The 27812-nt window shown below is 34.5% G+C and overlaps 3 protein-coding genes across 3 annotated transcripts in view; all 3 read left to right on the top strand.

Annotated features, from left to right (window-relative positions):
* The window catches only part of LOC130443909 (putative uncharacterized protein DDB_G0282133), a 33235-nt gene extending 32412 nt beyond the window's left edge, over nt 1-823 (top strand). Inside the window, exons 17-19 of the mRNA XM_056778803.1 lie at nt 8-253; nt 312-472; nt 527-823. Coding sequence (XP_056634781.1) covers nt 8-253; nt 312-472; nt 527-800 — 681 coding nt within the window. The 3' untranslated portion in view covers nt 801-823. The remainder of the gene's footprint in view (nt 1-7; nt 254-311; nt 473-526) is intronic.
* Nucleotides 824-3158: 2335 nt separating this feature from the next.
* LOC130443910 (ATP-binding cassette sub-family C member 4-like) lies at nt 3159-24940 on the top strand. Its single transcript, XM_056778804.1, has 18 exons — nt 3159-3443; nt 4756-5001; nt 5657-5861; nt 5956-6181; nt 11077-11349; nt 11408-11736; nt 11798-12253; nt 12526-12720; nt 12865-13049; nt 13892-14321; nt 16285-16435; nt 16883-16989; nt 17087-17210; nt 18464-18640; nt 18775-18902; nt 18961-19206; nt 19264-19424; nt 24612-24940. The coding sequence occupies exons 1-18, from the start codon at nt 3370-3372 to the stop codon at nt 24904-24906; spliced, it is 4008 nt and encodes a 1335-aa protein (XP_056634782.1). The 5' UTR covers nt 3159-3369; the 3' UTR covers nt 24907-24940.
* Nucleotides 24941-25139: 199 nt separating this feature from the next.
* Nucleotides 25140-27650, top strand: LOC130444730 (uncharacterized). Its single transcript, XM_056780004.1, has 5 exons — nt 25140-25272; nt 26218-26332; nt 26450-26671; nt 26735-26846; nt 27567-27650. The coding sequence occupies exons 1-5, from the start codon at nt 25140-25142 to the stop codon at nt 27615-27617; spliced, it is 633 nt and encodes a 210-aa protein (XP_056635982.1). The 3' UTR covers nt 27618-27650.
* The last annotated feature ends 162 nt before the right edge of the window (nt 27651-27812 follow it).

The raw sequence follows: 27812 nt of genomic DNA, 5'->3' as shown, positions 1-27812 counted from the left end.
TCCGTAGATTGGTATAGTAGGACGAACCGGAGCCGGAAAATCTTCTCTAATTTCCGCTCTATTCCGATTAGCTCCATTGGAAGGTTCTATCCTGATAGATAGAGTCGAAATACAAAATTTAGGTCTGACGGATTTGCGGAAGAAGATTTCCATAATTCCCCAAGAACCGGTTTTGTTTTCCGAAACTCTACGATACAATTTGGATCCTTTCGGCGAATTCGACGACGACAAGATCTGGGACGCGCTGGAATTGGTAAGTTGGGGTCGCGGCAACACCGATTAGTCCTTCTAAACTCTGTTCCGTTGTCCAGGTCGAGTTGAAAGAAAGCGTGGATTCTTTGGATTTCATGGTAGCGGAAGGCGGCGCCAATTTCAGTCTTGGCCAAAGGCAATTGATCTGTTTGGCGAGAGCTATTTTGAAAGACAATAAAATCTTGATACTGGACGAAGCTACAGCCAACGTAGATCAAAGGTAAGACAATTTTATCTATTGCAGGATGAAATTGATTAATTTTTTCGGTTGTAGAACCGATTCTTTGATCCAAGCGACGATACGCAAAGCGTTCAAAGACTGCACGGTACTGACCATAGCGCACAGATTGAACACCATCATGGATTCCGATAAAGTTTTGGTGATGAGTTTCGGTAACATGGTGGAATTCGATCATCCCCATAAACTTCTACAAATCGAAGACGGTTATTTCCATAAATTGGTGATGGAAACGAGTCCAACTATGGCGCAAGAACTCAAAAATACTGCTCAGAAGGCTTACCAAAAATATATCACAGATAACGATTGATTTACTATTTTAATAAATTAGATAATGATAAAGAAGTGTGTTTTTAATAAAAAAGAAACCTAATCTTAACTCCTTTTATCCATTCCCTGATTAAACTACACTTAATTGTTGCGGTTTCGAGTAAAATGAGCCTAATCATCGCAGGATGTTCCTTTGGACGTAATTGCGAAGTAGTAGATGATGCGCAATGTTTAGAAACAGAATTTCTACACGCGCAAACTCGCTTTTGATGAGTTTAGTGCAAATATCTTTGTTTTATTTGTATCTCGACTCAATTAATTTGATATTAGAGTAGATCCTCAACTTTTGACATCTTCTTCTGGCGATTTTCTTCGCGATTTCTTTTAGTGTAAATCTATGAGCAGCCCGATCTTGACAGCAGGTCTAGAACGCCTTCCATTGCTGTTGTTAGACAAGTCTTCATGGTTCATAGTTACATTCTGGTTACCAAGTCCTTTGAGAAGTCAATCAGGCCCTTTAGCTTGAACCCTTTGATGTCATTAAGCAAGTAGGGCATTCATGGATGACAAAATTTGCAGTTTCATCCTTTTCCTCATGGTTTTTGTAACGCAGATACGCGCCAATCTCTGTTAACGGCTCATGTATCGTCTGTCCCGACTGGTTGCTGTTAAAACATTCCGACGTTGGTTATTATTTACCTTATTACATCTATTTTAATACGTGTGGTTGCATAAGTGCGTTTTTTAACTGACCGGTTTTTATATCGATGAATCTCTTCAGAACTGCGTAACGTTTTTTTATTTAGAAGCTCTAAACTAATAAATTGGATGTTTTTTTTGTAATTTTATTAAAAATATGGATAAATATGAAAAAGTACAAGGTAAAAAAAGTGTTTTATGGCAATACTTTTTTCAAAGATAGTTTATTAGATTCTCAAGGGTTGTGTTCCAAATATACGATATGTAGAATACATTTAAAGTAATTATAACTATTTTTTTTAATTTCATTAAGCAAGCAAGACACTCAAAAATGACGAAATTTGTAGTTTGCTGTTAAACCATGGCTACGTGGGTTATTATTTGCTTTATTACCATGGTGTACATCTATTTTAGTACGTAGGATTGGTATAAATGCGTTTTTCAACTAACCGGTTTTTATATCGATGAATCTCTTCAGAACTGCGTAACTTTTTTTATTTAGAAGCTCTAAACTAATAAAATGGATGTTTTTTGGGTAGTTTTTTTAAAAATATGGATAAATATGAAAAAGTACATGGTAAAAAAAGTGTTTTATGGCAATACTTTTTTCAAAGATAGTTTATTAGATTCTCAAGGGTTGTGTTCCAAATATACCATATGTAGAATACATTTAAAGTAATTATAACTATTTTTTTTAATGTCATTAAGCAAGCAAGACACTCAAAAATGACGAAATTTGTAGTTTGCTGTTAAACCATTGCCACGTGGGTTATTATTTGCTTTACTACCATGGTGTACATCTATTTTAGTACGTTGGGTTGGTATAAATGCGTTTTTCAACTGACCGGTTTTTATATCGATGGATCTCTTCAGAACTGCGTAACTTTTTTTATTTATAAGCTCTAAACTAATAAATTGGATGTTTTTTTTGTAATTTTATTAAAAATATGGATAAATATGAAAAAGTACAAGGTAAAAAAAGTGTTTTATGGCAATAATTTTTTTTAAAGATAGTTTATTAGATTTTCAAGGGTTGTGTTCCAAATATACGATATGTAGAATACATTTAACGTAATTATAAAAATTTTTTTTGAATGTCTTTAAGCAAGCAGGACACTCAAAGATGACGAAAATTGTATTTTGCTGTTAAACTATTGCCACGTGGGTTATTATTTACCTTGTTACATCTATTTCAGTACGTAGGGTTGGTTTAAGTGGGTGTTTTAACTGACCGGTTTTTATATCGATGGATCTCTTCAGAACTGCGTAACTTTTTTATTTAGAAGCTCTAAACTAATAAATTGGATGTTTTTTGTGTAGTTTTTTTAAAAATATGGATAAATATGAAAAAATACGAGGTAGAAAAAGTGTTTTATGACAATAATTTTTTTTAAAGATAGTTTATTAGACTTTCAGGGGTTGTGTTCCAAATATACGATGTGTAGAATACATTTAAGGTAATTATAACAATTTTTTTTGAAATTTCACCTGAATCAAGTTGTTCCTTTATCTTCGTTGGAATTATTATTTTCGTTTACTTCTTATCACAGTTTTCACTATCATAAAATGTTTAAATTGCGAAAAATAGTTCTAAAAAAGTGCCGGTAATCGACACTAAATATTTATTTACATCTTATTAAAATTAAAGTATGTCCTTCGAGTTTCTACTCAACTATCAACAGAAAATGGGTAATTTGAATTCAGTGGAGAGAGGGAGAAAATTTTTTTCGGTTACACTATAGAATCAAATCATATCTCTGTTATTGTGTAATCACGGGTTCTCGACTTTATTTATTTTATTTAGAAACAATGTTAAAATGTAATAATTGTCGCGTATTCGTGTCATTTTCTTAATCTCACAAAAGAAAATATATTTTCTCATTTTATAGTCGTGAATTTTTCGATTTACTATGGATATAGGGTACACTTTGAAAAATGAAAATCCGAAGAAGACATCGAGTTTGTTATCGAAATTATTCTTCGGGTGAGTTTTTATTCTAATTTCCATTATTAACCCTGCGGCAATGGTAACAGGATGGGTCCAGTAGTACCAAATTATCCCGCGCTCATCCCAAAAGACCGTTCCCTGCAGATGGAACGGTCTTCGTCTTCTTTGGAGTCGATTCTCCCTTTTCAGTCCATGTTTTGGTTGTTCTGTGGTTTGGTTATTGCCTAACAATCGATGGAAACATCTTCAAGACGCCGTTGACCAAGTCGACGATCTTTTCCGGAAGTTTCGACGAGCAGATCATTGATATAAACTATAAAGAGAGTCTCCAATGAAAACGATTTGGATGAATCATGATATTTCTTCGTAAAAACAGCAGCTTGGGTCTTTTTATCAGATTTCTTCCACTCCAAAACGTTTTGGAAACCGGTATTGATGGAAATTGTTGTATACGATGTTAATCGAGTTGATTAAGGCGGTTTATTTGAACTACGACACCAGCGGGTTATCGTCGGCGAAGTTAAAGATCGTGTGTGCAGTTTCGACGAGTGGATAGTTGATATACACTATAAAGAGAGTCGATGACAAGATGCAACACCAGCGTTTACCTAAAATCTTTCCGAGGGGTCACCATCGACAAAAATCTGGATGAATCATGATATTTCTTCGTAAAAACAGCAGCTTGGGTCTTTCAATAAGATTTCTTCCACTCCAGAACGTTTTGGAAACCGGTATTGATGGAAATTGTTGTATACGATGTTAATCGAGTTGATTAAGGCGGTTTATTTGAACTACGACACCAGCGGGTTATAGTCGGGCGAAGTTAAAGATCGTGTGTGCAGTTTCGACGAGTGGATACTTGATATATAGTATAAAGAGAGTCGATGACAAGATGCAGCACCAGGATTTACCTCAAATCTTTCCTAGGTGTCTCCATCGACATAAATCTGGATGAATCATGTGTGCAGTTTCGACGAGTGGATAGTTATACAGGGAAGGGATCGATCAACAAACCGTTATATAAAATTTTGGCATGCCTAACTCTGTCAAAAGCCTTCGACATGTCGATTGGTCGGGATTCCTCATATTTTTTCATCAATTTTTAGTACAGAAAAAAAACACGAGCTCAAATTTTGAAGACATCGTTTATTTACAAACTTTTTTCTCTAATTATTGGATACACTGGCATTGAACTAAATTTATTCTAAATTAAACAGAAATAAAGAAAAAACAATGCACGATATTTTCCTTTTATTTGTATATTTTAATCCTACGATGTTAACAAAACCTTCAAAGATAAATCTTTACATTTGATAAATTCGTTGTCATATTTTTTTTCAACTTTTAGGTGGTTGATACCCTTGATAACTAAAGGTAGTAAACAAAATTTGGAACTTGGTGATCTATACAAACCATTAGATAGAGACAAATCAAAAATACTGACCGATAAACTGGAGAAAAATTGGAAAAACGAATTGACCAAATCTACCGCGAAAGGCAAAGCCCCCAGTTTATTGAAAGCGATGACCAAAACTTTCTATTTCGAATATATGATCAGTGGAATGGTTTGGGGATTTTCGAATATTGTTCTTGTGTGAGTTTTAACCACATTAATTTGACGTATTCGATGACGGTTCCAGAAGTACCCGGCCCGGCAAAGAAAACACCGAAATTTTCTTAATTTTTCCACCCCTTTACCTCCACAGCGATGTTCAATAAGTTCCACACCCTTTTTATAACAAGAATCGACGTATTTTCAAATACAGTGATATTTTTTCAAACTGTACTACCGCCATCTCTAGGTCAAGCCGAGTACTTTTGGAACCTCGTAGACAATTCACTTGGAAATTGAGATATCGGAATGAATTAAAAAAAAGTATGTTCAGAAAGGATTGAGCAACGTTTGAACGTCGGGAAACATTTTCCTTTATCGACGATTCACTTTACAGGGTGACCTAAATTAAAGTATACTATATATTATTTTCGTTCGCCCCTTGTATATAATAAAAAACGAAATAACTAAAGATTGTATCTGAAGAATTACATCCCTTATATGATTAGCTACAATTTAAAAAAAAATTTGCTAAAATTGACCGAATGGTTCGGAAGATAAAGACTAAAATATATTTGGGCTGAAAGATTCGTAGACTTATACATAGATGGCGCTATTAGTATTAAATTCATGCATTCGTGTATAAATTTTGAATCTGTTTTTTTATTCGATTTCTATATAAATTTCAACATTTCAGATGTTTGAGACCATATTTTCTATCGAAATTATTACAAATATTCACGAATAATAACGACGAGGTAAATAACGCCCTGTATATATACAGCGCGGCACTTATGATCGTTTCAATATTCAATATATTCATTTATCATCATATCAATTTGGAATTCAAATCTGTGGGGATGAGGGTTCGGATAGCATCGTCTTCGTTAATATACCGAAAGGTAAGTACGTACGAAAATTATTTTGACATTTGGACTGTCATTTGATCCCGATATATCTCCATTTTGTGAGATAGTTAATGTTATGTCATTTTAGATAACGAGATTAAACCAAACGTCTTTAGGGGAAACGACAGCAGGTCAACTGGTCAATTTACTTTCGAACGATGTGAGTAGATTCGATTACGCGTTTTTGTTTTTACACACGTTTTGGATGATGCCTTTCCAAACGGCAATTGTGACATATCTGATGTGGCAACAAGTCGGGATATCAGCCTTAGCTGGTCTAACGGTGATGGTAATCGTATCTTTACCTTTACAAGGTACATTGGTTCATCGTTAAATTGGAATTTCTGGAGCCCTTGGTTATATTCATACTGAACAAACTGTTCACACTACCGCTACACCAATAGTCACTATTACACCGTCTGATACACCGCGCAATTACATTCAGTCTCTGGAGACGATAACTTTGTTACCGAAACAGTCTTCGGTCTCGTCGAAACGCGCGTCAAATAGTGTAATTGGGAGTTTTGGTATAAACAGTCTTCAGTCTTGTCGAAACGCGCCTCAGATAGTGTAATTGACAGTATTGGTGTAAACAGTCTTCAATCTCGTCGAAACGTGCGTCAGACAATGTAATTGGCCGTTTTGGTGTAAAAAGTTTTCAATCTCGTCGAAACACGCCTCAAATAGTGTAATTGGGAGTTTTGGTATAAACAGTCTTCAGTCTTGTCGAAACGCGCCTCAGATAGTGTAATTGACAGTATTGGTGTAAACAGTCTTCAATCTCGTCGAAACGCGCGTCAGACAATGTAATTGGCCGTTTTGGTATAAACAGTCTTCAGTCTTGTCGAAACGTGCCTCAGATAGTGTAATTGACAGTATTGGTGTAAACAGTCTTCAATCTCGTCGAAACGCGCGTCAGACAATGTAATTGAGAGTTTTGGTATAAACAGTCTTCAATCTCGTCGAAACGCGCGTCAGACAATGTAATTGGGAGTTTTGGTGTAAAAAGTTTTCAATCTCGTCGAAACACGCCTCAGATAGTGTAATTGGGAGTTTTGGTATAAACAGTCTTCAGTCTTGTCGAAACGCGCCTCAGATAGTGTAATTGACAGTATTGGTGTAATCAGTCTTCAATCTCGTCGAAACGCGCGTCAGACAATGTAATTGGGAGTTTTGGTATAAACAGTCTTCAGTCTTGTCGAAACGTGCCTCAAATAGTGTAATTGACAGTATTGGTGTAAACAGTCTTCAATCTCGTCGAAACGCGCGTCAGACAATGTAATTGAGAGTTTTGGTGTAATCAGTCTTCAATCTCGTCGAAACGCGCGTCAGACAATGTAATTGGGAGTTTTGGTATAAACAGTCTTCAGTCTTGTCGAAACGTGCCTCAGATAGTGTAATTGACAGTATTGGTGTAAACAGTCTTCAATCTCGTCGAAACGCGCGTCAGACAATGTAATTGAGAGTTTTGGTATAAACAGTCTTCAATCTCGTCGAAACGCGCGTCAGACAATGTAATTGGGAGTTTTGGTGTAAAAAGTTTTCAATCTCGTCGAAACACGCCTCAGATAGTGTAATTGGGAGTTTTGGTATAAACAGTCTTCAGTCTTGTCGAAACGCGCCTCGGATAGTGTAATTAACAGTATTGGTGTAAACAGTCTTCAATCTCGTCGAAACGCGCGTCAGACAATGTAATTGGGAGTTTTGGTATAAAGAGTCTTCAATCTCGTCTAAACGCTCGTCACACAGGGTAATTGGGAGTTTTGGTATAAGCAGTCTTCAATCTCGTCGAAACGTGCGTCAGACAATGTAATTGGGAGTTTTGGTATAAAGAGTCTTCAATCTCGTCTAAACGCTCGTCACACAGGGTAATTGGGAGTTTTGGTATAAGCAGTCTTCAATCTCGTCGAAACGTGCGTCAGACAATGTAATTGGGAGTTTTGGTATAAAGAGTCTTCAATCTCGTCTAAACGCTCGTCACACAGGGTAATTGGGAGTTTTGGTATAAGCAGTCTTCAATCTCGTCGAAACGTGCGTCAGACAATGTAATTGGGAGTTTTGGTATAAAGAGTCTTCAATCTCGTCTAAACGCTCGTCACACAGGGTAATTGGGAGTTTTGGTATAAGCAGTCTTCAATCTCGTCGAAACGTGCGTCAGACAATGTAATTGGGAGTTTTGGTATAAAGAGTCTTCAATCTCGTCTAAACGCTCGTCACACAGGGTAATTGGGAGTTTTGGTATAAGCAGTCTTCAATCTCGTCGAAACGTGCGTCAGACAATGTAATTGGGAGTTTTGGTATAAAGAGTCTTCAATCTCGTCTAAACGCTCGTCACACAGGGTAATTGGGAGTTTTGGTATAAGCAGTCTTCAATCTCGTCGAAACGCGCGTCAGACAATGTAATTGGGAGTTTTGGTATAAAGAGTCTTCAATCTCGTCTAAACGCTCGTCACACAGGGTAATTGGGAGTTTTGGTATAAGCAGTCTTCAATCTCGTCGAAACGCGCGTCAGACAATGTAATTGGGAGTTTTGGTATAAAGAGTCTTCAATCTCGTCTAAACGCTCGTCACACAGGGTAATTGGGAGTTTTGGTATAAGCAGTCTTCAATCTCGTCGAAACGTGCGTCAGACAATGTAATTGGGAGTTTTGGTATAAAGAGTCTTCAATCTCGTCTAAACGCTCGTCACACAGGGTAATTGGGAGTTTTGGTATAAGCAGTCTTCAATCTCGTCGAAACGCGCGTCAGACAATGTAATTGGGAGTTTTGGTATAAAGAGTCTTCGGTCTCGTCGAAACGCTCGTCACACAGGGTAATTGGGAGTTTTGGTATAAGCAGTCTTCAATCTCGTCGAAACGCGCGTCAGACAATGTAATTGGGAGTTTTGGTATAAAGAGTCTTCAATCTCGTCTAAACGCTCGTCACACAGGGTAATTGGGAGTTTTGGTATAAGCAGTCTTCAATCTCGTCGAAACGTGCGTCAGACAATGTAATTGGGAGTTTTGGTATAAAGAGTCTTCAATCTCGTCTAAACGCTCGTCACACAGGGTAATTGGGAGTTTTGGTATAAGCAGTCTTCAATCTCGTCGAAACGTGCGTCAGACAATGTAATTGGGAGTTTTGGTATAAAGAGTCTTCAATCTCGTCTAAACGCTCGTCACACAGGGTAATTGGGAGTTTTGGTATAAGCAGTCTTCAATCTCGTCGAAACGCGCGTCAGACAATGTAATTGGGAGTTTTGGTATAAAGAGTCTTCAATCTCGTCTAAACGCTCGTCACACAGGGTAATTGGGAGTTTTGGTATAAGCAGTCTTCAATCTCGTCGAAACGCGCGTCAGACAATGTAATTGGGAGTTTTGGTATAAAGAGTCTTCAATCTCGTCTAAACGCTCGTCACACAGGGTAATTGGGAGTTTTGGTATAAGCAGTCTTCAATCTCGTCGAAACGTGCGTCAGACAATGTAATTGGGAGTTTTGGTATAAAGAGTCTTCAATCTCGTCTAAACGCTCGTCACACAGGGTAATTGGGAGTTTTGGTATAAGCAGTCTTCAATCTCGTCGAAACGCGCGTCAGACAATGTAATTGGGAGTTTTGGTATAAAGAGTCTTCGGTCTCGTCGAAACGCTCGTCACACAGGGTAATTGGGAGTTTTGGTATAAGCAGTCTTCAATCTCGTCGAAACGCGCGTCAGACAATGTAATTGGGAGTTTTGGTATAAAGAGTCTTCAATCTCGTCTAAACGCTCGTCACACAGGGTAATTGGGAGTTTTGGTATAAGCAGTCTTCAATCTCGTCGAAACGTGCGTCAGACAATGTAATTGGGAGTTTTGGTATAAAGAGTCTTCAATCTCGTCTAAACGCTCGTCACACAGGGTAATTGGGAGTTTTGGTATAAGCAGTCTTCAATCTCGTCGAAACGCGCGTCAGACAATGTAATTGGGAGTTTTGGTATAAAGAGTCTTCGGTCTCGTCGAAACGCTCGTCACACAGGGTAATTGGGAGTTTTGGTATAAGCAGTCTTCAATCTCGTCGAAACGTGCGTCAGACAATGTAATTGGGAGTTTTGGTATAAAGAGTCTTCAATCTCGTCTAAACGCTCGTCACACAGGGTAATTGGGAGTTTTGGTATAAGCAGTCTTCAATCTCATCGAAACGTGCGTCAGACAATGTAATTGGGAGTTTTGGTATAAAGAGTCTTCAATCTCGTCTAAACGCTCGTCACACAGGGTAATTGGGAGTTTTGGTATAAGCAGTCTTCAATCTCATCGAAACGTGCGTCAGACAATGTAATTGGGAGTTTTGGTATAAAGAGTCTTCAATCTCGTCTAAACGCTCGTCACACAGGGTAATTGGGAGTTTTGGTATAAGCAGTCTTCAATCTCGTCGAAACGTGCGTCAGACAATGTAATTGGGAGTTTTGGTATAAAGAGTCTTCAATCTCGTCTAAACGCTCGTCACACAGGGTAATTGGGAGTTTTGGTATAAGCAGTCTTCAATCTCGTCGAAACGCGCGTCAGACAATGTAATTGGGAGTTTTGGTATAAAGAGTCTTCAATCTCGTCTAAACGCTCGTCACACAGGGTAATTGGGAGTTTTGGTATAAGCAGTCTTCAATCTCGTCGAAACGTGCGTCAGACAATGTAATTGGGAGTTTTGGTATAAAGAGTCTTCAATCTCGTCTAAACGCTCGTCACACAGGGTAATTGGGAGTTTTGGTATAAGCAGTCTTCAATCTCATCGAAACGTGCGTCAGACAATGTAATTGGGAGTTTTGGTATAAACAGTCTTCGGTCTCGTCGAAACGCGCGTCAGACAATGTAATTGAGAGTTTTAGTATAAACAGTCTTCAATTTCGTCGAAACGTGCCTCAGATAGTGTAATTGACAGTATTGGTGTAAACAGTCTTCAATCTCATCGAAACGCGCGTCAGACAATGTAATTGGGAGTTTTGGTGTAAACAATCTTCGGTCTCGTCGAAACGCACGTCAGACAATGTAATTGGGAGTTTTGGTGTAAACAGTCGTCGGTCTCGTCGAAACGCGTGTCAGACAATGTAATTGGGAGTATTTGGTATAAACAGTCTTCGGTCTCGTCGAAACTCGCATCAGTTTACTTGGAAATGTTGGTGTAGTGGTAGCGCGAACTGTTTGTTCGGTATTAGCTCATATTAGCGTAACTGACGTCGTTCCGTCCCTAATTTTATTTCAGGTTTCGTGGCTCAGTTTGTGGGTAAATTAAGATACGACGTTTCGAAGAAAACTGATAACCGAGTAAAATTAATGGGTGAAATAATTTCGGGTATACAAGTCATCAAGATGTACGCCTGGGAAAAACCTTTCGAAAAACTTGTAAAAGCGGCTAGAAAAAGGGAAATCAAAGCGGTAACTCTAGCCTCCTATTGCAGATCGATTTTCATCAGCTGCATCGTTTTTTTGGATAGAGCCGCTCTTTGCAGTACAATCATTTGCTTTGTCTTACTCGGTGAGTGAAGATTTTTTCGAAAATTCCTCATTATTTTTTCGATTCGCCTCGTTTTTAGGTAACGGCGTGACCGCCGACGTAGTTTTTTCCGTAGCGCAATCTTTCAACATCCTCCAATTAACCCTGGCGGTGATGTTTCCCATGGCTATTTCACTTGGAGCGGAAGCTTGGGTTTCCGTACACAGATTACAACAATTTTTAATCATGGAAGAAAAGCGAGACGTCGTTTTAGATAAAATGCAACGCAAAGGAATCGTTTTAACAAAAATTAACGCATCTTGGACTTTACAAAATACAACTTTACGTGATATAAATCTCGAAATACCCCCGGGGATTCTTTGTGCCGTAATTGGACCAGTTGGAGCAGGAAAAAGTTCACTATTACAAGTAATCGGAATTAACTGATTAATTTCCGTTTATATTTATTATTATTATTGCGAATTTTCAGCTTCTCTTGGGGGAATTGCCGATAAAATCTGGTAAAATTCAAATGGGGGGCGAGATTTCCTATTGTTCCCAAGAACCGTGGCTTTTCCAATCGACTGTGAGGAATAACATTCTATTTGGTAACGAATTCGATAAATTTTGGTACGAAAAAGTCGTAAAAGTCTGTGCGTTGGAACGAGATTTCGCGCAATTTCCACAAGGAGATAGAACGATCGTTGGAGAAAAAGGGGTGTCTTTGAGCGGGGGACAAAGAGCCAGGATTAACCTAGCCAGAGCTATTTATAAAAAAACCGATATTTATCTACTGGACGATCCGCTATCTGCCGTCGATACCCACGTGGGAAACCATCTATTCGACCAATGTATTCAAAATCATTTACACGGGAAAACCAGGATTCTGGTGACACATCAGTTGCAATATTTGAAAAAAGCGGGGTTGATAATAGTTTTCAACAATGTAAGTAAAATAGAAACAAAGTTTTAGTATTTTTTCTGACCCCTAACACACCCGTGATTGGTCCAAGCTCGGAGTATGCCTCCATGGCCGAAGACCTAGAGGGCGATTTGGGGTGGTACCTTTGGAGTTATGGAGTGACCTGGAGGTAAAGAGAAGATTTCGAACTAGACTTCCTATTCCCAAACTCAAACAACCCACAAGAAACAACAATATAATTTTTTTTAATACAAAAATCGGATCATTTTTCATAACCTAATAAAAATTTAACCTAGGGGAAGATTGAAGCACAAGGAACCTTTGAGGAGCTTTCCAATTCAACATTGGACTTTACAAAATTATTGGTAGTCGCCGACGAAGTAGCGGACAAACAAGAAATTGCTACAGATACTGAAAGGAGGATCTCGAATTTTCAAAAACAACTTTCCAGAGAATCCTCGAGACGTTCTTCGAAAATATCGAATGTCAGTGTAAGTTTTTTTTTCAAAATTTATTTATTACTCCATAAACATTAAATAGAAGATTGATAATAGAATAAATTTGATTGCTACACTCTGTATGCCACTTAATTTGAGTTCAAAGTCTCGTCGAAACGTTTTTTTTTTGGTTTTTAGAACGATTTTTCCGATTTAATGAACAATCAAATAGATGAAGAAGAATCTGCAAGTGATCTCGATATAAATCCATTCAAACATTATCTTTTAGCCACGAAAAGTACTTTCATATTGATGATTCTTATTTTTTTACTCATATCATCTCAAGGTTTTTGCTCTATAGTAGATCTATGGTTAACTTACTGGTAAGTTTGAATATTCGACTTTTTATATACAACAAACAAGTTTTTGCCAATAAAAACGTACTTATTTTAATACATTGTACATTATACATGTATTTTCATAAAAAAGTTAACTGGAATTGTTTAAAATTATAAATCGTCCATCTGTTTTTTCTCTACTCAAGTAATGTAAAATTAATTATATCTTATTACATTAGAATAATCAATTTTTAGATATTTTAGACGTAAATTTGATATTCACTTTCATTTTCTTTATAAACATATTCGTTCTTATCATGTAATGAAAAATAAAATGAAATAATTTAGACAGAAGCTTACCTTGATGATTACGAAAAACTTTGTACAAAATCAGGATTACAAATATATGTAACTATAAGTAAAACACGAAAACAAGCACTAGAAAACCACAATATAATAATAAATATAACGAATTGATATAAATAATAAAAATTATAACACATATAAAACAAAACAGAACGAACTCAACATGTAAACAACAATACAAACACAAAGAAACTTCTAGATCTAACGTCAGAATACGGAACCTTTTCCTATTATTAACCACTACAGGATTCGTTGATTATCATTGGTCAATACGGAACTTTTTCCTATTATTAATCACTACTGGTATATTATTGATTTTCTTTGGTCAATATTAATCAGCTGTTTAATGACATCTAACAGAAGAACGAATTTATTTTGATTTTCTTAAATCTTTTGAATTAATATAAATTGATTTTCAATTAACATCCAGTACTAAATCGATGCTATTTTATTTGATTAATAAATGCAGTGATAGGCAACACTTCATGCACTCCGATGTATAAATGATTGCATAATTTTAGGACTTCCCAAGAAGAAACGAAAAACTTAAAACATACTGACATACAAGAAGAAGTAATTTTATCTCTAAACACGACGAATATTTCAAATTATCAATATAATATAACACCTCCATTATATAACGAAAATATTTTTGAAACCATAGAAATCAATGGGGAAATTACAACGTTATTGAAAACTAATTTCGCCATGTATGTTTATGGTGGTTTAGTGATGGGATCTATATTAGTCACGTTCATGAGATCGTTTTTGTTTTTCAAAGTTTGCATGATGTCTTCCGTGAATTTACATTCGGAAATATTCAGTAGATTATTGAAAGCGCCTATGAGATTTTTCGACATCAATCCCAGCGGACGTATTCTCAATAGATTCGCTAAAGATATGGGTGCCATAGATGAAATATTACCAAGGATTTTATTGGATACAATCCAGGTGAGAATACACATTTTGTGAGGTTAGTTTTCGGTCCATCGACCTCAAAACGCTTTATCGGTAGTGTGGAGTACAACGCAGCTACGCGCATGGATTTTAATAAACGTATTTTTATTATAGTCCGATAGAATTAGCTTAAAAAACGGTATTAATTCCTAATAAACTGAAAATTCATATGAAATATAATTGTATATTTATAATGATAATCTGAAATTGTCCCAATCGATTTTTTGGGTGGAAAAATTTTTATACAAGGTTGAATATATTGGAAAAAAATTTTGGGGGGGGGGATTTCTCATCGAAATGGGTATTTTTATGATATACAAATTTATAAACTACGTATTTATTGCTTTTTTACGTAAAATTCGTCGTTTCTGAAAAATTTGATTTTGAAAATTTGTGATACGTACAATTACTTTGTCTATGGCTGATTAAATACCGAAAAAACTATGTTAAAAAACGCGCCTGGCATACTAAGAGGTATTGAACACACTTTTTACACCAACACGCTACACACTGACACGCAGATGGCGCTGCAATTGTCAAATACTTACGACGTTTATGTAATACCAACTTTTAAAAGATTACGTGCGAAATTTGATACGACATATCGAGTAGTCATAACAATTAGATACGCGTTGGGAGTGAACTTGAATATTTTACGTATAAATTTGTGTTCTATGTCATCTGTCAAAATGTAGGGTTATATAAATGAATTTACGTATAACGCAGCTCACTTTTTACACCAACACGCTACACACTGACACGAAGATGGCGCTGCAATTGTCAAATACTTACGACGTTTAAGTAGTACCAACTTTTAAATGATTACGTGCGAAATTTGATATGAAATATCGAGTAGTCATAACAATTAGATACGCGTTGGGAGTGAACTTGAATATTTTACGTATAAATTTGTGTTCTATGTCATCTGTCAAAATGTAGGGTTATATAAGTGAATTTACGTATAACGCAGCTCACTTTTTACACCAACACGCTACACACTGACACGCAGATGGCGCTGCAATTGTCAAATACATACGACGTTTAAGTAGTACCAACTTTTAAATGATTACGTGCGAAATTTGATACGACATATCGAGTAGTCATAAAAATTAGATACGCGTTGGGAGTGAACTTGAATATTTTACGTATAAATTTGTGTTCTATGTCATTTGTCAAAATGTAGGGTTATATAAGTGAATTTACGTATAACGCAGCTCACTTTTTACACCAACACGCTACACACTGACACGCAGATGGCGCTGCAATTGTCAAATACATACGACGTTTAAGTAGTACCAACTTTTAAATGATTACGTGCGAAATTTGATACGACATATCGAGTAGTCATAAAAATTAGATACGCGTTGGGAGTGAACTTGAATATTTTACGTATAAATTTGTGTTCTATGTCATCTGTCAAAATGTAGGGTTATATAAGTGAATTTACGTATAACGCAGCTCACTTTTTACACCAACACGCTACACACTTACACGCAGATGGCGCTGCAATTGTCAAATACATACGACGTTTATGTAATACCAACTTTTAAAAGATTACGTGCGAAATTTGATACGACATATCGAGTAGTCATAACAATTAGATACGCGTTGGGAGTGAACTTGAATATTTTACGTATAAATTTGTGTTCTATGTCATTTGTCAAAATGTAGGGTTATATAAGTGAATTTACGTATAACGCAGCTCACTTTTTACACTAACACGCTACACACTGACACGCATATGGCGCTGCAATTGTCAAATACATACGACGTTTAAGTAGTACCAACTTTTAAAAGATTATGTGCGAAATTTGATATGAAATATCGAGTAGTCATAACAATTAGATACGCGTTGGGAGTGAACTTGAATATTTTACGTATAAATTTGTGTTCTATGTCATTTGTCAAAATGTAGGGTTATATAAGTGAATTTACGTATAACGCAGCTTTATTCCAGATTCTACTGGTTTTAGTTGGGATATTAGTGAATATTGGCATATCGAGTCCGTATATGATTATCCTTATGGTGATTTTGGGTTTTGTATTCATTAAATTTAGATCTTGGTATCTATCGACAGTGAAAGTTCTCAAGCATTTGGAAGGAGTCAGTAAGTATGTTTATTTTTGGGTAAGCGCGCTAAAAACGCATCGTTATTCGTGTCTCTTCAAAAATTGAAGTGTACAAACGTTACGCTCTACGCTCTCCCCCGATGAGAACGTCGGCGCTATAGAAAAACTGATTGTGAAAGACTGACGCAGTACTGTACGCGATATCGTAGGTACTATTTCACTATTGCACTACACTATACACTATACACTACACTAAATTCCGGATATTAAACGCGCGTCTATGGAGGGGAGGATAAGAAGGCGCGTCAATTAAAACGAACGTTAGCGGCGGATGTGTTGGGACGTAGGAGGTTGGGGAACAGCCTCCTTATAGTCCCGATTCGTCGCCGAGTGCGACTAAGCATGGTTCTCATAATAAATAAAAGTTGCAGTTGGGGAAAATAAATAATAACACGAATTTTGTATTGTAAAATTTATTATTTCAGCTAAATCTCCAGTATTTTCGCATTTGAATTCGACTCTTAATGGTATAGTCACCATAAGAGCTTCGAAGACTGAAGATATCCTGAAAGACGAGTTCGACGCGCATCAGGCAAGTACTGAATCTAATTGACCCGCTTGAAGGACGAATAAAAACTTGTTTCTTCTTTTTTCTTGACAATAACTTTTGGTCTTGGTATTATTTCTAGGACGTGCACACGGCAGCTTGGTATTTAACAATCGGATGCATGGATTCCTTCGGATTATGGCTTGATATACTTTGTATAATATTTTTAGCTTGTATAATTGTATTTTTTCTCATTTTACATACGTGTAAGTACTGTTTTAATCATTTCGTTTCTAAGGTTCGCAACTAACTATATTTTACGATCTATTTTTTAAAAAAATACGTTCGATTCAAATTTTCCCCATACTTTATATTGAAGCTTCATTTGCACAATCAAAATTTCACGTTAATACGTTTTTGTATGTGTGATTTTGGGGCGTCGGATCTAATCTAACTACTGGTCTACGTTAATACAACCTAAACTATAAGAACCAACCCAACAATCGCACTAAATCTTCCACCTCTTCGTGTACCATTAGAGAAAATCATCTATCTAAGAATAAATCATCAGGGATAATCGTTGAAGCTTCAATGGTCAACTGATGATGATGGGAGGCAAGCTTGAAGATTCTGTATCTAACCACAGATTACGAAACTTCAGGGAATCAAACCTGGAGGGGCGTGAAATATCTTCGGCAGTCGAGAGACATAATTTCAAAGCTTCCTCATAGTAAGACCTAGAGGTTTTACCACCTCCACAGCTTCTGAGTAATTGTCTGATCATTCAACAGCTTCTCCATAGATATACCAAGACGTTTTACCACCTAGACAGCCTCTAAATATTTGCCTGGTCATGCAACAGCTTCTCCATAGATGGATTAAGATAAAATAGATAGACCAGAGGATTTAAAAACTTCTTAGCTTTTGCCAGATCATTCAACGACCTCTCCATGGTTGAAACAATGGGTTTTAGTACTCAAACAACCTCTAGAATATGGGCTAGATCATACAATAGCTTCTCCATAGTTAGACCAAGAGGTTTCACCACCTCCACAGCATATACCAAGACGTTTCACCACCTAGACAACATCTAAATATTTGCCTGGTCATACAACAGCTTCTCAATAGTTGGATTAAGATAAAATAGATAGACCAGAGGATTTAAAAACTTCTTAGCTTTTGCCAGATCATTCAACGACCTCTCCATGGTTGAAACAATGGGTTTTAGTACTCAAACAACCTCTAGAATATGGGCTAGATCATACAACAGCTTCTCCATAGTTAGACCAAGAGGTTTCACCACCTCCACAGCTTCTGAGTAATTTCCTGATCCTTCCAACAGTTTCTTATGAACATTGACGGTGTTTTTGGTCAAATTGAGGTGTACACGACATTGATGCTTAGAGAGGTGGTTGAATTAGTGTTTGGGGAATCGTGGTACTTCTTGGAAACACACCCAAGTGACTAACCGTGTTATATGTTTGGTTAATGGTATTATTTAATTGTTTTCGATTTTTAGATTCGAATGTAAATGGTAGTTTAGTAGGTTTGGCAATATCGCAATGTCTAATTTTAACGGGGATGTTGCAATTCGGTACCAGACAAAGCGCCGAGGTCATTAATCAATTGACTAGTGTGGAAAGAGTACTCCAATATACTAAAATAGATAACGAAGGTCCTTTCGAAACTCCCAAAGGTAAATTCCGACTCAACGTGATATCTAATCGACGGTTTCGCTTTCAATTCTTATGGGAAACTGATTTACAACTTTATTTATCGTCTAAATTGGCCTGGACGAACTAAAATGAAAGATATTTACTTCTGTTTCAGAAAAAATACCGAAAAACGTCTGGCCGATTGAAGGACGCGTCGAATTCCGGGACGTATCTATGAAATACGTAGAGGACGATCCACCCGTTTTGAAAAATTTGAATTTTTCAATTTATCCAGGGCAAAAAGTAAATCTAATCCATCGATCTTGTCGGAAACCAAATTTTTTTTGCGTTATATTTCTAGATCGGTATAGTAGGACGTACGGGTGCGGGTAAATCCTCTTTAATAGCAGCTCTATTCCATCTAGCTCCATTGGAAGGATCAATTTTCATCGATGGGATCGATACAAAGAGTCTCGGACTTGCGGATTTGAGGAAAAAAATTTCTATAATACCCCAAGAGCCCGTTTTATTTTCGGCTTCGTTGAGATACAATTTGGATCCTTTCGATGAATTCGACGACGAAAAAATTTGGAATGCTTTGGAACAAGTCGGTGACATCACGTAATTTGACATAATTTATTGTGTTAATTGTTTTTTTTTTAAGGTTAAATTGAAAGGCAGCGTCGATTCTTTGGATTTCAAAGTGGCGGAGGGAGGATCGAATTTCAGTTTGGGACAGAGGCAGTTGATATGTTTGGCTAGGGCGATTTTGAAAAAAAATCGAATACTAGTTTTGGACGAAGCAACCGCTAATGTAGACCACAGGTATTTATCACTTTTAAATTGTAATCGTTCAGTATAGGATTGATTTAACGGTTGAAGACCCATAAACACCAAGGGAGGATTCCAAAGAAGAAAAATATCGGTTGAATCGGTTTCTATGGGTATTAGTAGAGAAAGCCTACAAAAAAAATGTAGAACTGGACGATTTTAGTTGAGGAAATGGTGACGATTTGAAGGAAATGAAAAATAAGAAGAAAAAACCAAAAATCGTTTTCAAATAATTGAGGAAATTGATGAAAGACGGTGAAAGGGAAAATGTTATCCACAAACAGAGCATTGAATTCATCTAAAAACACCCATAGGATCAAGATAAAGCTCTAGGGATGATTTTATCCACAAACAGAGCAATAAATTCATCTAAAAACATCCATAAGATCAATATAAAGCTCTAGATTTGTCAATATTCCATTATCCTGATATTCTCTACCGTAACGAGTCAAATGCAGTAACAAACTTTGAAATAATTGGAGAAATTGTTGAAAGACAGTGAAAAGGAAAATGTTATCCACAAACAGAGCAATAAATTCATCTAAAAACATCCATAAGATCAATATAAAGCTCTAGATTTGTCAATATTCCATTATCCTGATATCCTCTACCATATCGAGTAAAATAAAGTAGCAAACTTTGAAATAATTCAAGAAATTGATGAAAGACAGTGAAAGAGATGATTTTATCCACAAACAGAGCAATAAATTCATCTAAAAACATCCATAGGATCAATATAAAGCTCTAGATTTGTCAATATTCCATTATCCTGATATTCTCTACCGTAACGAGTCAAATGCAGTAACAAACTTTGAGATAATTGGAGAAATTGTTGAAAGACAGTGAAAAGGAAAATGTTATCCACAAACAGAGCATTAAATTCATCTAAAAACACCCATAGGATCAAGATAAAGCTCTAGGGATGATTTTATCCACAAACAGAGCAATAAATTCATCTAAAAACATCCATAAGATCAATATAAAGCTCTAGATTTGTCAATATTCCATTATCCTGATATCCTCTACCATATCGAGTAAAATAAAGTAGCAAACTTTGAAATAATTCAAGAAATTGATGAAAGACAGTGAAAGAGATGATTTTATCCACAAACAGAGCAATAAATTCATCTAAAAACATCCATAGGATCAATATAAAGCTCTAGATTTGTCAATATTCCATTATCCTGATATTCTCTACCGTAACGAGTCAAATGCAGTAACAAACTTTGAGATAATTGGAGAAATTGTTGAAAGACAGTGAAAAGGAAAATGTTATCCACAAACAGAGCATTAAATTCATCTAAAAACACCCATAGGATCAAGATAAAGCTCTAGGGATGATTTTATCCACAAACAGAGCAATAAATTCATCTAAAAACATCCATAAGATCAATATAAAGCTCTAGATTTGTCAATATTCCATTATCCTGATATCCTCTACCATATCGAGTAAAATAAAGTAGCAAACTTTGAAATAATTCAAGAAATTGATGAAAGACAGTGAAAGAGATGATTTTATCCACAAACAGAGCAATAAATTCATCTAAAAACATCCATAGGATCAATATAAAGCTCTAGATTTGTCAATATTCCATTATCCTGATATTCTCTACCGTAACGAGTCAAATGCAGTAACAAACTTTGAAATAATTGGAGAAATTGTTGAAAGACAGTGAAAAGGAAAATGTTATCCACAAACAGAGCATTAAATTCATCTAAAAACACCCATAGGATCAAGATACAGCTCTAGATTTGTCAATATTCCATTATCCTGATATCCTCTACCATATCGAGGTAAAATAAAGTAGCAAACTTTGAAATAATTCAAGAAATTGATGAAAGACAGTGAAAGGGATGATTGTATCCACAAACAGAGCAATAAATTCATCTAAAAACATCCATAGGATCAATATAAAGCTCTAGATTTGTCAATATTCCATTATCCTGATATTCTCTACCGTAACGAGTCAAATGCAGTAACAAACTTTGAAATAATTGGAGAAATTGTTGAAAGACAGTGAAAAGGAAAATGTTATCCACAAACAGAGCATTAAATTCATCTAAAAACACCCATAGGATCAAGATACAGCTCTAGATTTGTCAATATTCCATTATCCTGATATCCTCTACCATATCGAGGTAAAATAAAGTAGCAAACTTTGAAATAATTCAAGAAATTGATGAAAGACAGTGAAAGGGATGATTGTATCCACAAACAGAGCAATAAATTCATCTAAAAACATCCATAGGATCAATATAAAGCTCTAGATTTGTCAATATTCCATTATCCTGATATTCTCTACCGTAACGAGTCAAATGCAGTAACAAACTTTGAGATAATTGGAGAAATTGTTGAAAGACAGTGAAAAGGAAAATGTTATCCACAAACAGAGCATTAAATTCATCTAAAAACACCCATAGGATCAAGATAAAGCTCTAGGGATGATTTTATCCACAAACAGAGCAATAAATTCATCTAAAAACATCCATAAGATCAATATAAAGCTCTAGATTTGTCAATATTCCATTATCCTGATATCCTCTACCATATCGAGTAAAATAAAGTAGCAAACTTTGAAATAATTCAAGAAATTGATGAAAGACAGTGAAAGAGATGATTTTATCCACAAACAGAGCAATAAATTCATCTAAAAACATCCATAGGATCAATATAAAGCTCTAGATTTGTCAATATTCCATTATCCTGATATTCTCTACCGTAACGAGTCAAATGCAGTAACAAACTTTGAAATAATTGGAGAAATTGTTGAAAGACAGTGAAAAGGAAAATGTTATCCACAAACAGAGCATTAAATTCATCTAAAAACACCCATAGGATCAAGATACAGCTCTAGATTTGTCAATCTTCTATTATCCTGATATCCCCTACCATATCGAGTAAAATAAAGTAGCAAACTTTGAAATAATTCAAGAAATTGATGAAAGATAATGAAAGGGAAGATTTTATCCACAAATAGAGCATTAAATTCATCTAAAAACACCCATAGGATCAAGATACAGCTCTAGATTTGTCAATATTCCATAATCCTGATATCCTCTACCATATCAAGCCAAATGAAGTAGCAAACTTTGAAATAATTCAAGAAATGATGAAAGACAGTGAAAGGGATGATTTTATCCACAAACAGAGCAATAAATTCATCTAAAAACACCCATAGGATCAAGATACAGCTCTAAATTTATCAATATTCCATTATCCTGATATCCTCTACCATATCGAGTCAAATAAAGTAGCAAACTTTGAAATAATTGGAGAAATTGATGAAAGACAGTGAAAGGGATGATTTTATCCACAAACAGAGCAATAAATTCATCTAAAAACATCCATAGGATCAATATAAATCTCTAGATTTGTCAATCTTCTATTATCCTGATATCCCCTACCATATCGAGTAAAATAAAGTAGCAAACTTTGAAATAATTCAAGAAATTGATGAAAGATAATGAAAGGGAAGATTTTATCCACAAATAGAGCATTAAATTCATCTAAAAACACCCATAGGATCAAGATACAGCTCTAGATTTGTCAATATTCCATAATCCTGATATCCTCTACCATATCAAGCCAAATGAAGTAGCAAACTTTGAAATAATTCAAGAAATGATGAAAGACAGTGAAAGGGATGATTTTATCCACAAACAGAGCAATAAATTCATCTAAAAACATCTATAGGATCAATATAAAGCTCTAGATTTGTCAATATTCCATAATCCTGATATCCTCTACCATATCGAGTAAAATAAAGTAGCAAACTTTGAAATAATTCAAGAAATTGATGAAAGATAGTGAAAGGGAAGATTTTATCCACAAATAGAGCATTAAATTCATCTAAAAACACCCATAGGATCAAGATACAGCTCTAGATTTGTCAATATTCCATAATCCTGATATCCTCTACCATATCAAGCCAAATGAAGTAGCAAACTTTGAAATAATTCAAGAAATGATGAAAGACTGTGAAAGGGATGATTTTATCCACAAACAGAGCAATAAATTCATCTAAAAACACCCATAGGATCAAGATACAGCTCTAAATTTATCAATATTCCATTATCCTGATATCCTCTACCATATCGAGTCAAATAAAGTAGCAAACTTTGAAATAATTGGAGAAATTGATGAAAGACAGTGAAAGGGATGATTTTATCCACAAACAGAGCAATAAATTCATCTAAAAACATCCATAGGATCAATATAAAGCTCTAGATTTGTCAATCTTCTATTATCCTGATATCCCCTACCATATCGAGTAAAATAAAGTAGCAAACTTTGAAATAATTCAAGAAATTGATGAAAGATAATGAAAGGGAAGATTTTATCCACAAATAGAGCATTAAATTCATCTAAAAACACCCATAGGATCAAGATACAGCTCTAGATTTGTCAATATTCCATAATCCTGATATCCTCTACCATATCAAGCCAAATGAAGTAGCAAACTTTGAAATAATTCAAGAAATGATGAAAGACAGTGAAAGGGATGATTTTATCCACAAACAGAGCAATAAATTCATCTAAAAACACCCATAGGATCAAGATACAGCTCTAAATTTATCAATATTCCATTATCCTGGTATCCTCTACCATATCGAGTCAAATAAAGTAGCAAACTTTGAAATAATTGGAGAAATTGATGAAAGACAGTGAAAAGGAAAATGTTATCCACAAACAGAGCAATAAATTCATCTAAAAACACCCATAGGATCAAGATACAGCTCTAGATTTGTCAATATTCCATTATCCTGATATCCTCTACCATATCGAGTAAAATAAAGTAGCAAACTTTGAAATAATTCAAGAAATTGATGAAAGACAGTGAAAGAGATGATTTTATCTACAAACAGAGCATTAAATTCATCTAAAAACATCCATAGAATCAAGATACAGCTCTAGATTTGTCAATATTCCATTATCTTGATATTCTCTACCGTACCGAGTCAAATGCAGTAGAAAACTTTTGAATAATTGAAGAAATTGATAAAAGACAGTTAAACAAAAGATGTTCTATAATCCTGATGTGTTTTTTTTTTGTTAAATCCCCTGCAGATTTGTTCAAGTTTCATGTTTGGAACTTTCCTCGAAACTGTAAAAAGTTTGGTTCCCCTGCAAACAGAGGATTGTTATTTTATTGCTATTTACACTTGGAAATCTTGTTCCAGGACTGATGCTTTGATCCAAGCGACCATACGTGAAACATTTGCCGATTGTACAGTATTAACTATAGCTCATAGATTGAACACTATCATGGATTCTGATAAAGTGCTAGTGATGAGTTTTGGAGTGATGATTGAATATGATCATCCATATAAACTGTTGCAAATTGAAGATAGTCACTTTCATAAAATGGTTTTAGAAACAGGTCCAGCAATGACGTCTCAGTTGAAAAAAATAGCTAGAGATGCTTATGGGGAGAAAGACGATGAACAACATCGATTTAATGATAAATTTTATTAAAATAACGAATAAATATTTTAGTTTTATAACTTTTTTTTATTGTAAATACTACCAAATCAATATTATTTCATCTCCACACATTTCTAACCTAATAAGAGTCGTTTTTATTAAAATTTTCATCAAAATTTTTCAATTATTTTATATGAAACTTGTAATTCACGACTAGAATAACTTTTTTTGGAAATGAGATTCGAAAAAAGTACAATTTAATCTATAAGATATAATTATTGCAAATGGATATTCAATATCAAGTTAGGGCTAAAATAGCCTTATACGCAATAAAAGCTGTGATTATATACGAAATTAATGAATTTTACACGATTTGTATCCTTAGAAAACCCCATTATGATAAACAGTTACCAAACTGTATGTAAACTGAAAACTAATCCATATTAATTTGAATTTTACTTACATTTTCTACACAAATTCTAAATCCGTTTAAATGTTATCACCGTATTCACTACACAATCATATAAAACTTGTCACATTTTTATCTCGTTATTCACTTTATATTCCGAAACACAACTCAATATTTACCAGGTAAAGAAATTACGCCATTTTTTTATTAGTGAGAAACCGGTAACGTACAACCATAGATAACTTTAAAGTACGGAGGTACTATTTAACCAAGTAAAATTGTATAAATTTTCACAATAGATAAATGTATGAAATGAAATTGTTTTTCAAAATTGTATTAGAATAATAACTTCGCAAGCTCTATTACGTTCTTTTAGCACAAAACTCTTGAACAAACACAAATTTATTATAGATAATGATGTCGACGCACATATATTTCGGTCATGACGTCATTACTTATTTCGAAATACAATACGCTTTGCTCTCTAAAAATTGTATCGTTTTAAACAAATTATAATTATAAATTTGAAAATTGGATATTTTCATAACAATAGGTAACTAAAAATGTGTTACGTACTATTAGTTTTACACGTGTTTGATAGTACTTTGCCAATTTATTTTATAATGAACCTCTTCTAATACATTTTTTATCAGTTACCTTAAAACAAACAATATGAAACGTTCGTTTTTATTTGTTGTCTTATTTTGTACATTTTGTATAAAGAACGGTAATTCAAAACAAGACTATTTTACAGGTTAGTCGAATATATAACATTTTGTTATTTCAGTTTATTTTTCTTAATTAAATGGAAGTTTTTTATAATAAACAACAATCGATCTATCGAGTAATCGATGTTGATCGATTATACGTACCAAATTATAACGTTTATTTTTTATTTAATAGTTCAATCATTTTTATAAATTCTTATAATGAAGAAAAGAACCCCCTTTCAGGGTTCTTAATCCGTACAACAATAAATTCAGCTTTGGATTATCTAAAAAGAATCGGTTATATTGAAATCATTCGAGAAATTTCATTAACGACGCCCACTATTTTGAATGACGTAATGTAAGTTATTTTTTGTGTATATTGTATTATATCCAATGCTATCCACCCACAGTCATAAAATACCTGGTATAAATCACGTGTTTGTTTTAATTTATGATTCCAATACTTTTTTTTTAGAATGGAGAAGTTTCAGTTGAAAAATTTATCTTTATACGGATTATCGACGTTAAATTATAGAGATACAGTTGTTGTAGATGACTTACTGGATAATAATGTCACAGTAAAAACAATTATTTTGAAATTAAATGCATCTTTAGATACGTTGGGTGTCGGTGCTGACTACGATGTCAGTATGAAATTTTTGTCTATTTTCCCTTTACGTATCAAAAGCAGAATTAGGTTCGGTTCACTTCTAATTGTTTATAATATTTAAAATATATTAATATATATCGTTTTTCGTAGCATTGCTTTCAACAATATAAACATCCATTTAATTTTGATTATCAACAACAGAAACAAAAATTACAAGATTCAACATTTGGAATTACATTGGTGTTTTAGTCGTTTAAATAACGTACGTAATAATTTTTTTTTTCGAAAATAACTTCCTTAATTCCATGAAATATATATAGACATAAAAAAGAGATAGAACATTACGTTTATGTGAGTGAGAGAGAGATAGGTAGATATTATAACATCTGGTAACGATCATTTAAACGTCACATTTAACAGTGTTGCCAGATTATAACGGAAAAATACATTAACATAAATTTAGGTGTTCTAAATACTTTTCTGGGTTTTGAAAAGGTAATTATCAAGGATAAATAATAATATAATCACTTAGGTATCTATTTTACTGGAGCAAATGAGAAACTTATAACATTTTCATGTATGACGAATTGAAAATATTATTTGATAAATAGATGGCAACGCTGCAATAATACCTACAGGTTGTGAGTTCGATTGAAACGTTGCCATTCACTTTAATACTTAATAGTGAAAATTTTGATTTATATTGAGAACAAAATTGTTATAGTATGAATCAAATTCCATTAAAAAATTGTTTTTTCAAATGAACAAAAACGGCAATGACGCATTAATCGGTTTGGTCTCTTAATTAATGTCTTATATGTTATAGGCAACCAAGTTTACAAATATGTATGACTGGTTGTCGCCATTGGGAAATTTTAATCTAAGTAATGAATACAAAATGAAAATTTTAATAAAATGTTTGTAAAAAACAGGAAACGTATGAGCGTAAGTATTATTATATAAACTGAATTTATTATTTCAGGAGAATGAATATCATTTGATAGAATCGATTAATGTAATCGATTCTTGGTGAAGTAGAAATTTTCAAAAAATTGAAGTAAATGGGTGTTTCATGAAAATTATTAAAAACTTGTTGACGTTTAGTCGTATTTCAACCTTGAATACGTTCGTTTTTTTAATAATAGACGTTTTAAATATTTTTTTGTTAAAATAAATAATTTTTATTGATTTCTTATTTTTATTTCGTAACCTAACCTTAAATTTTTAC

The sequence above is a fragment of the Diorhabda sublineata genome, chromosome 5 (genome assembly GCF_026230105.1).
Source record: "Diorhabda sublineata isolate icDioSubl1.1 chromosome 5, icDioSubl1.1, whole genome shotgun sequence".
Classification (NCBI taxonomy): domain Eukaryota; kingdom Metazoa; phylum Arthropoda; class Insecta; order Coleoptera; family Chrysomelidae; genus Diorhabda; species Diorhabda sublineata.
This window is presented reverse-complemented; position numbering and strand designations above follow the sequence as displayed.

Coding starts and splice junctions, on each gene's coding strand:
- LOC130443910 (XM_056778804.1), top strand. CDS start 3,370: ATGGATATAGGGTACACTTTGAAAAATGAAAATCCGAAGAAGACATCG. Junction 3,444..4,755: donor TTATCGAAATTATTCTTCGG/GTGAGTTTTTAT, acceptor TTCAACTTTTAG/GTGGTTGATACCCTTGATAA. Junction 11,350..11,407: donor CATTTGCTTTGTCTTACTCG/GTGAGTGAAGAT, acceptor CCTCGTTTTTAG/GTAACGGCGTGACCGCCGAC.
- LOC130444730 (XM_056780004.1), top strand. CDS start 25,140: ATGGATATTCAATATCAAGTTAGGGCTAAAATAGCCTTATACGCAATA. Junction 26,672..26,734: donor CGTATCAAAAGCAGAATTAG/GTTCGGTTCACT, acceptor CGTTTTTCGTAG/CATTGCTTTCAACAATATAA. Junction 26,847..27,566: donor GTTTTAGTCGTTTAAATAAC/GTACGTAATAAT, acceptor TTATTATTTCAG/GAGAATGAATATCATTTGAT.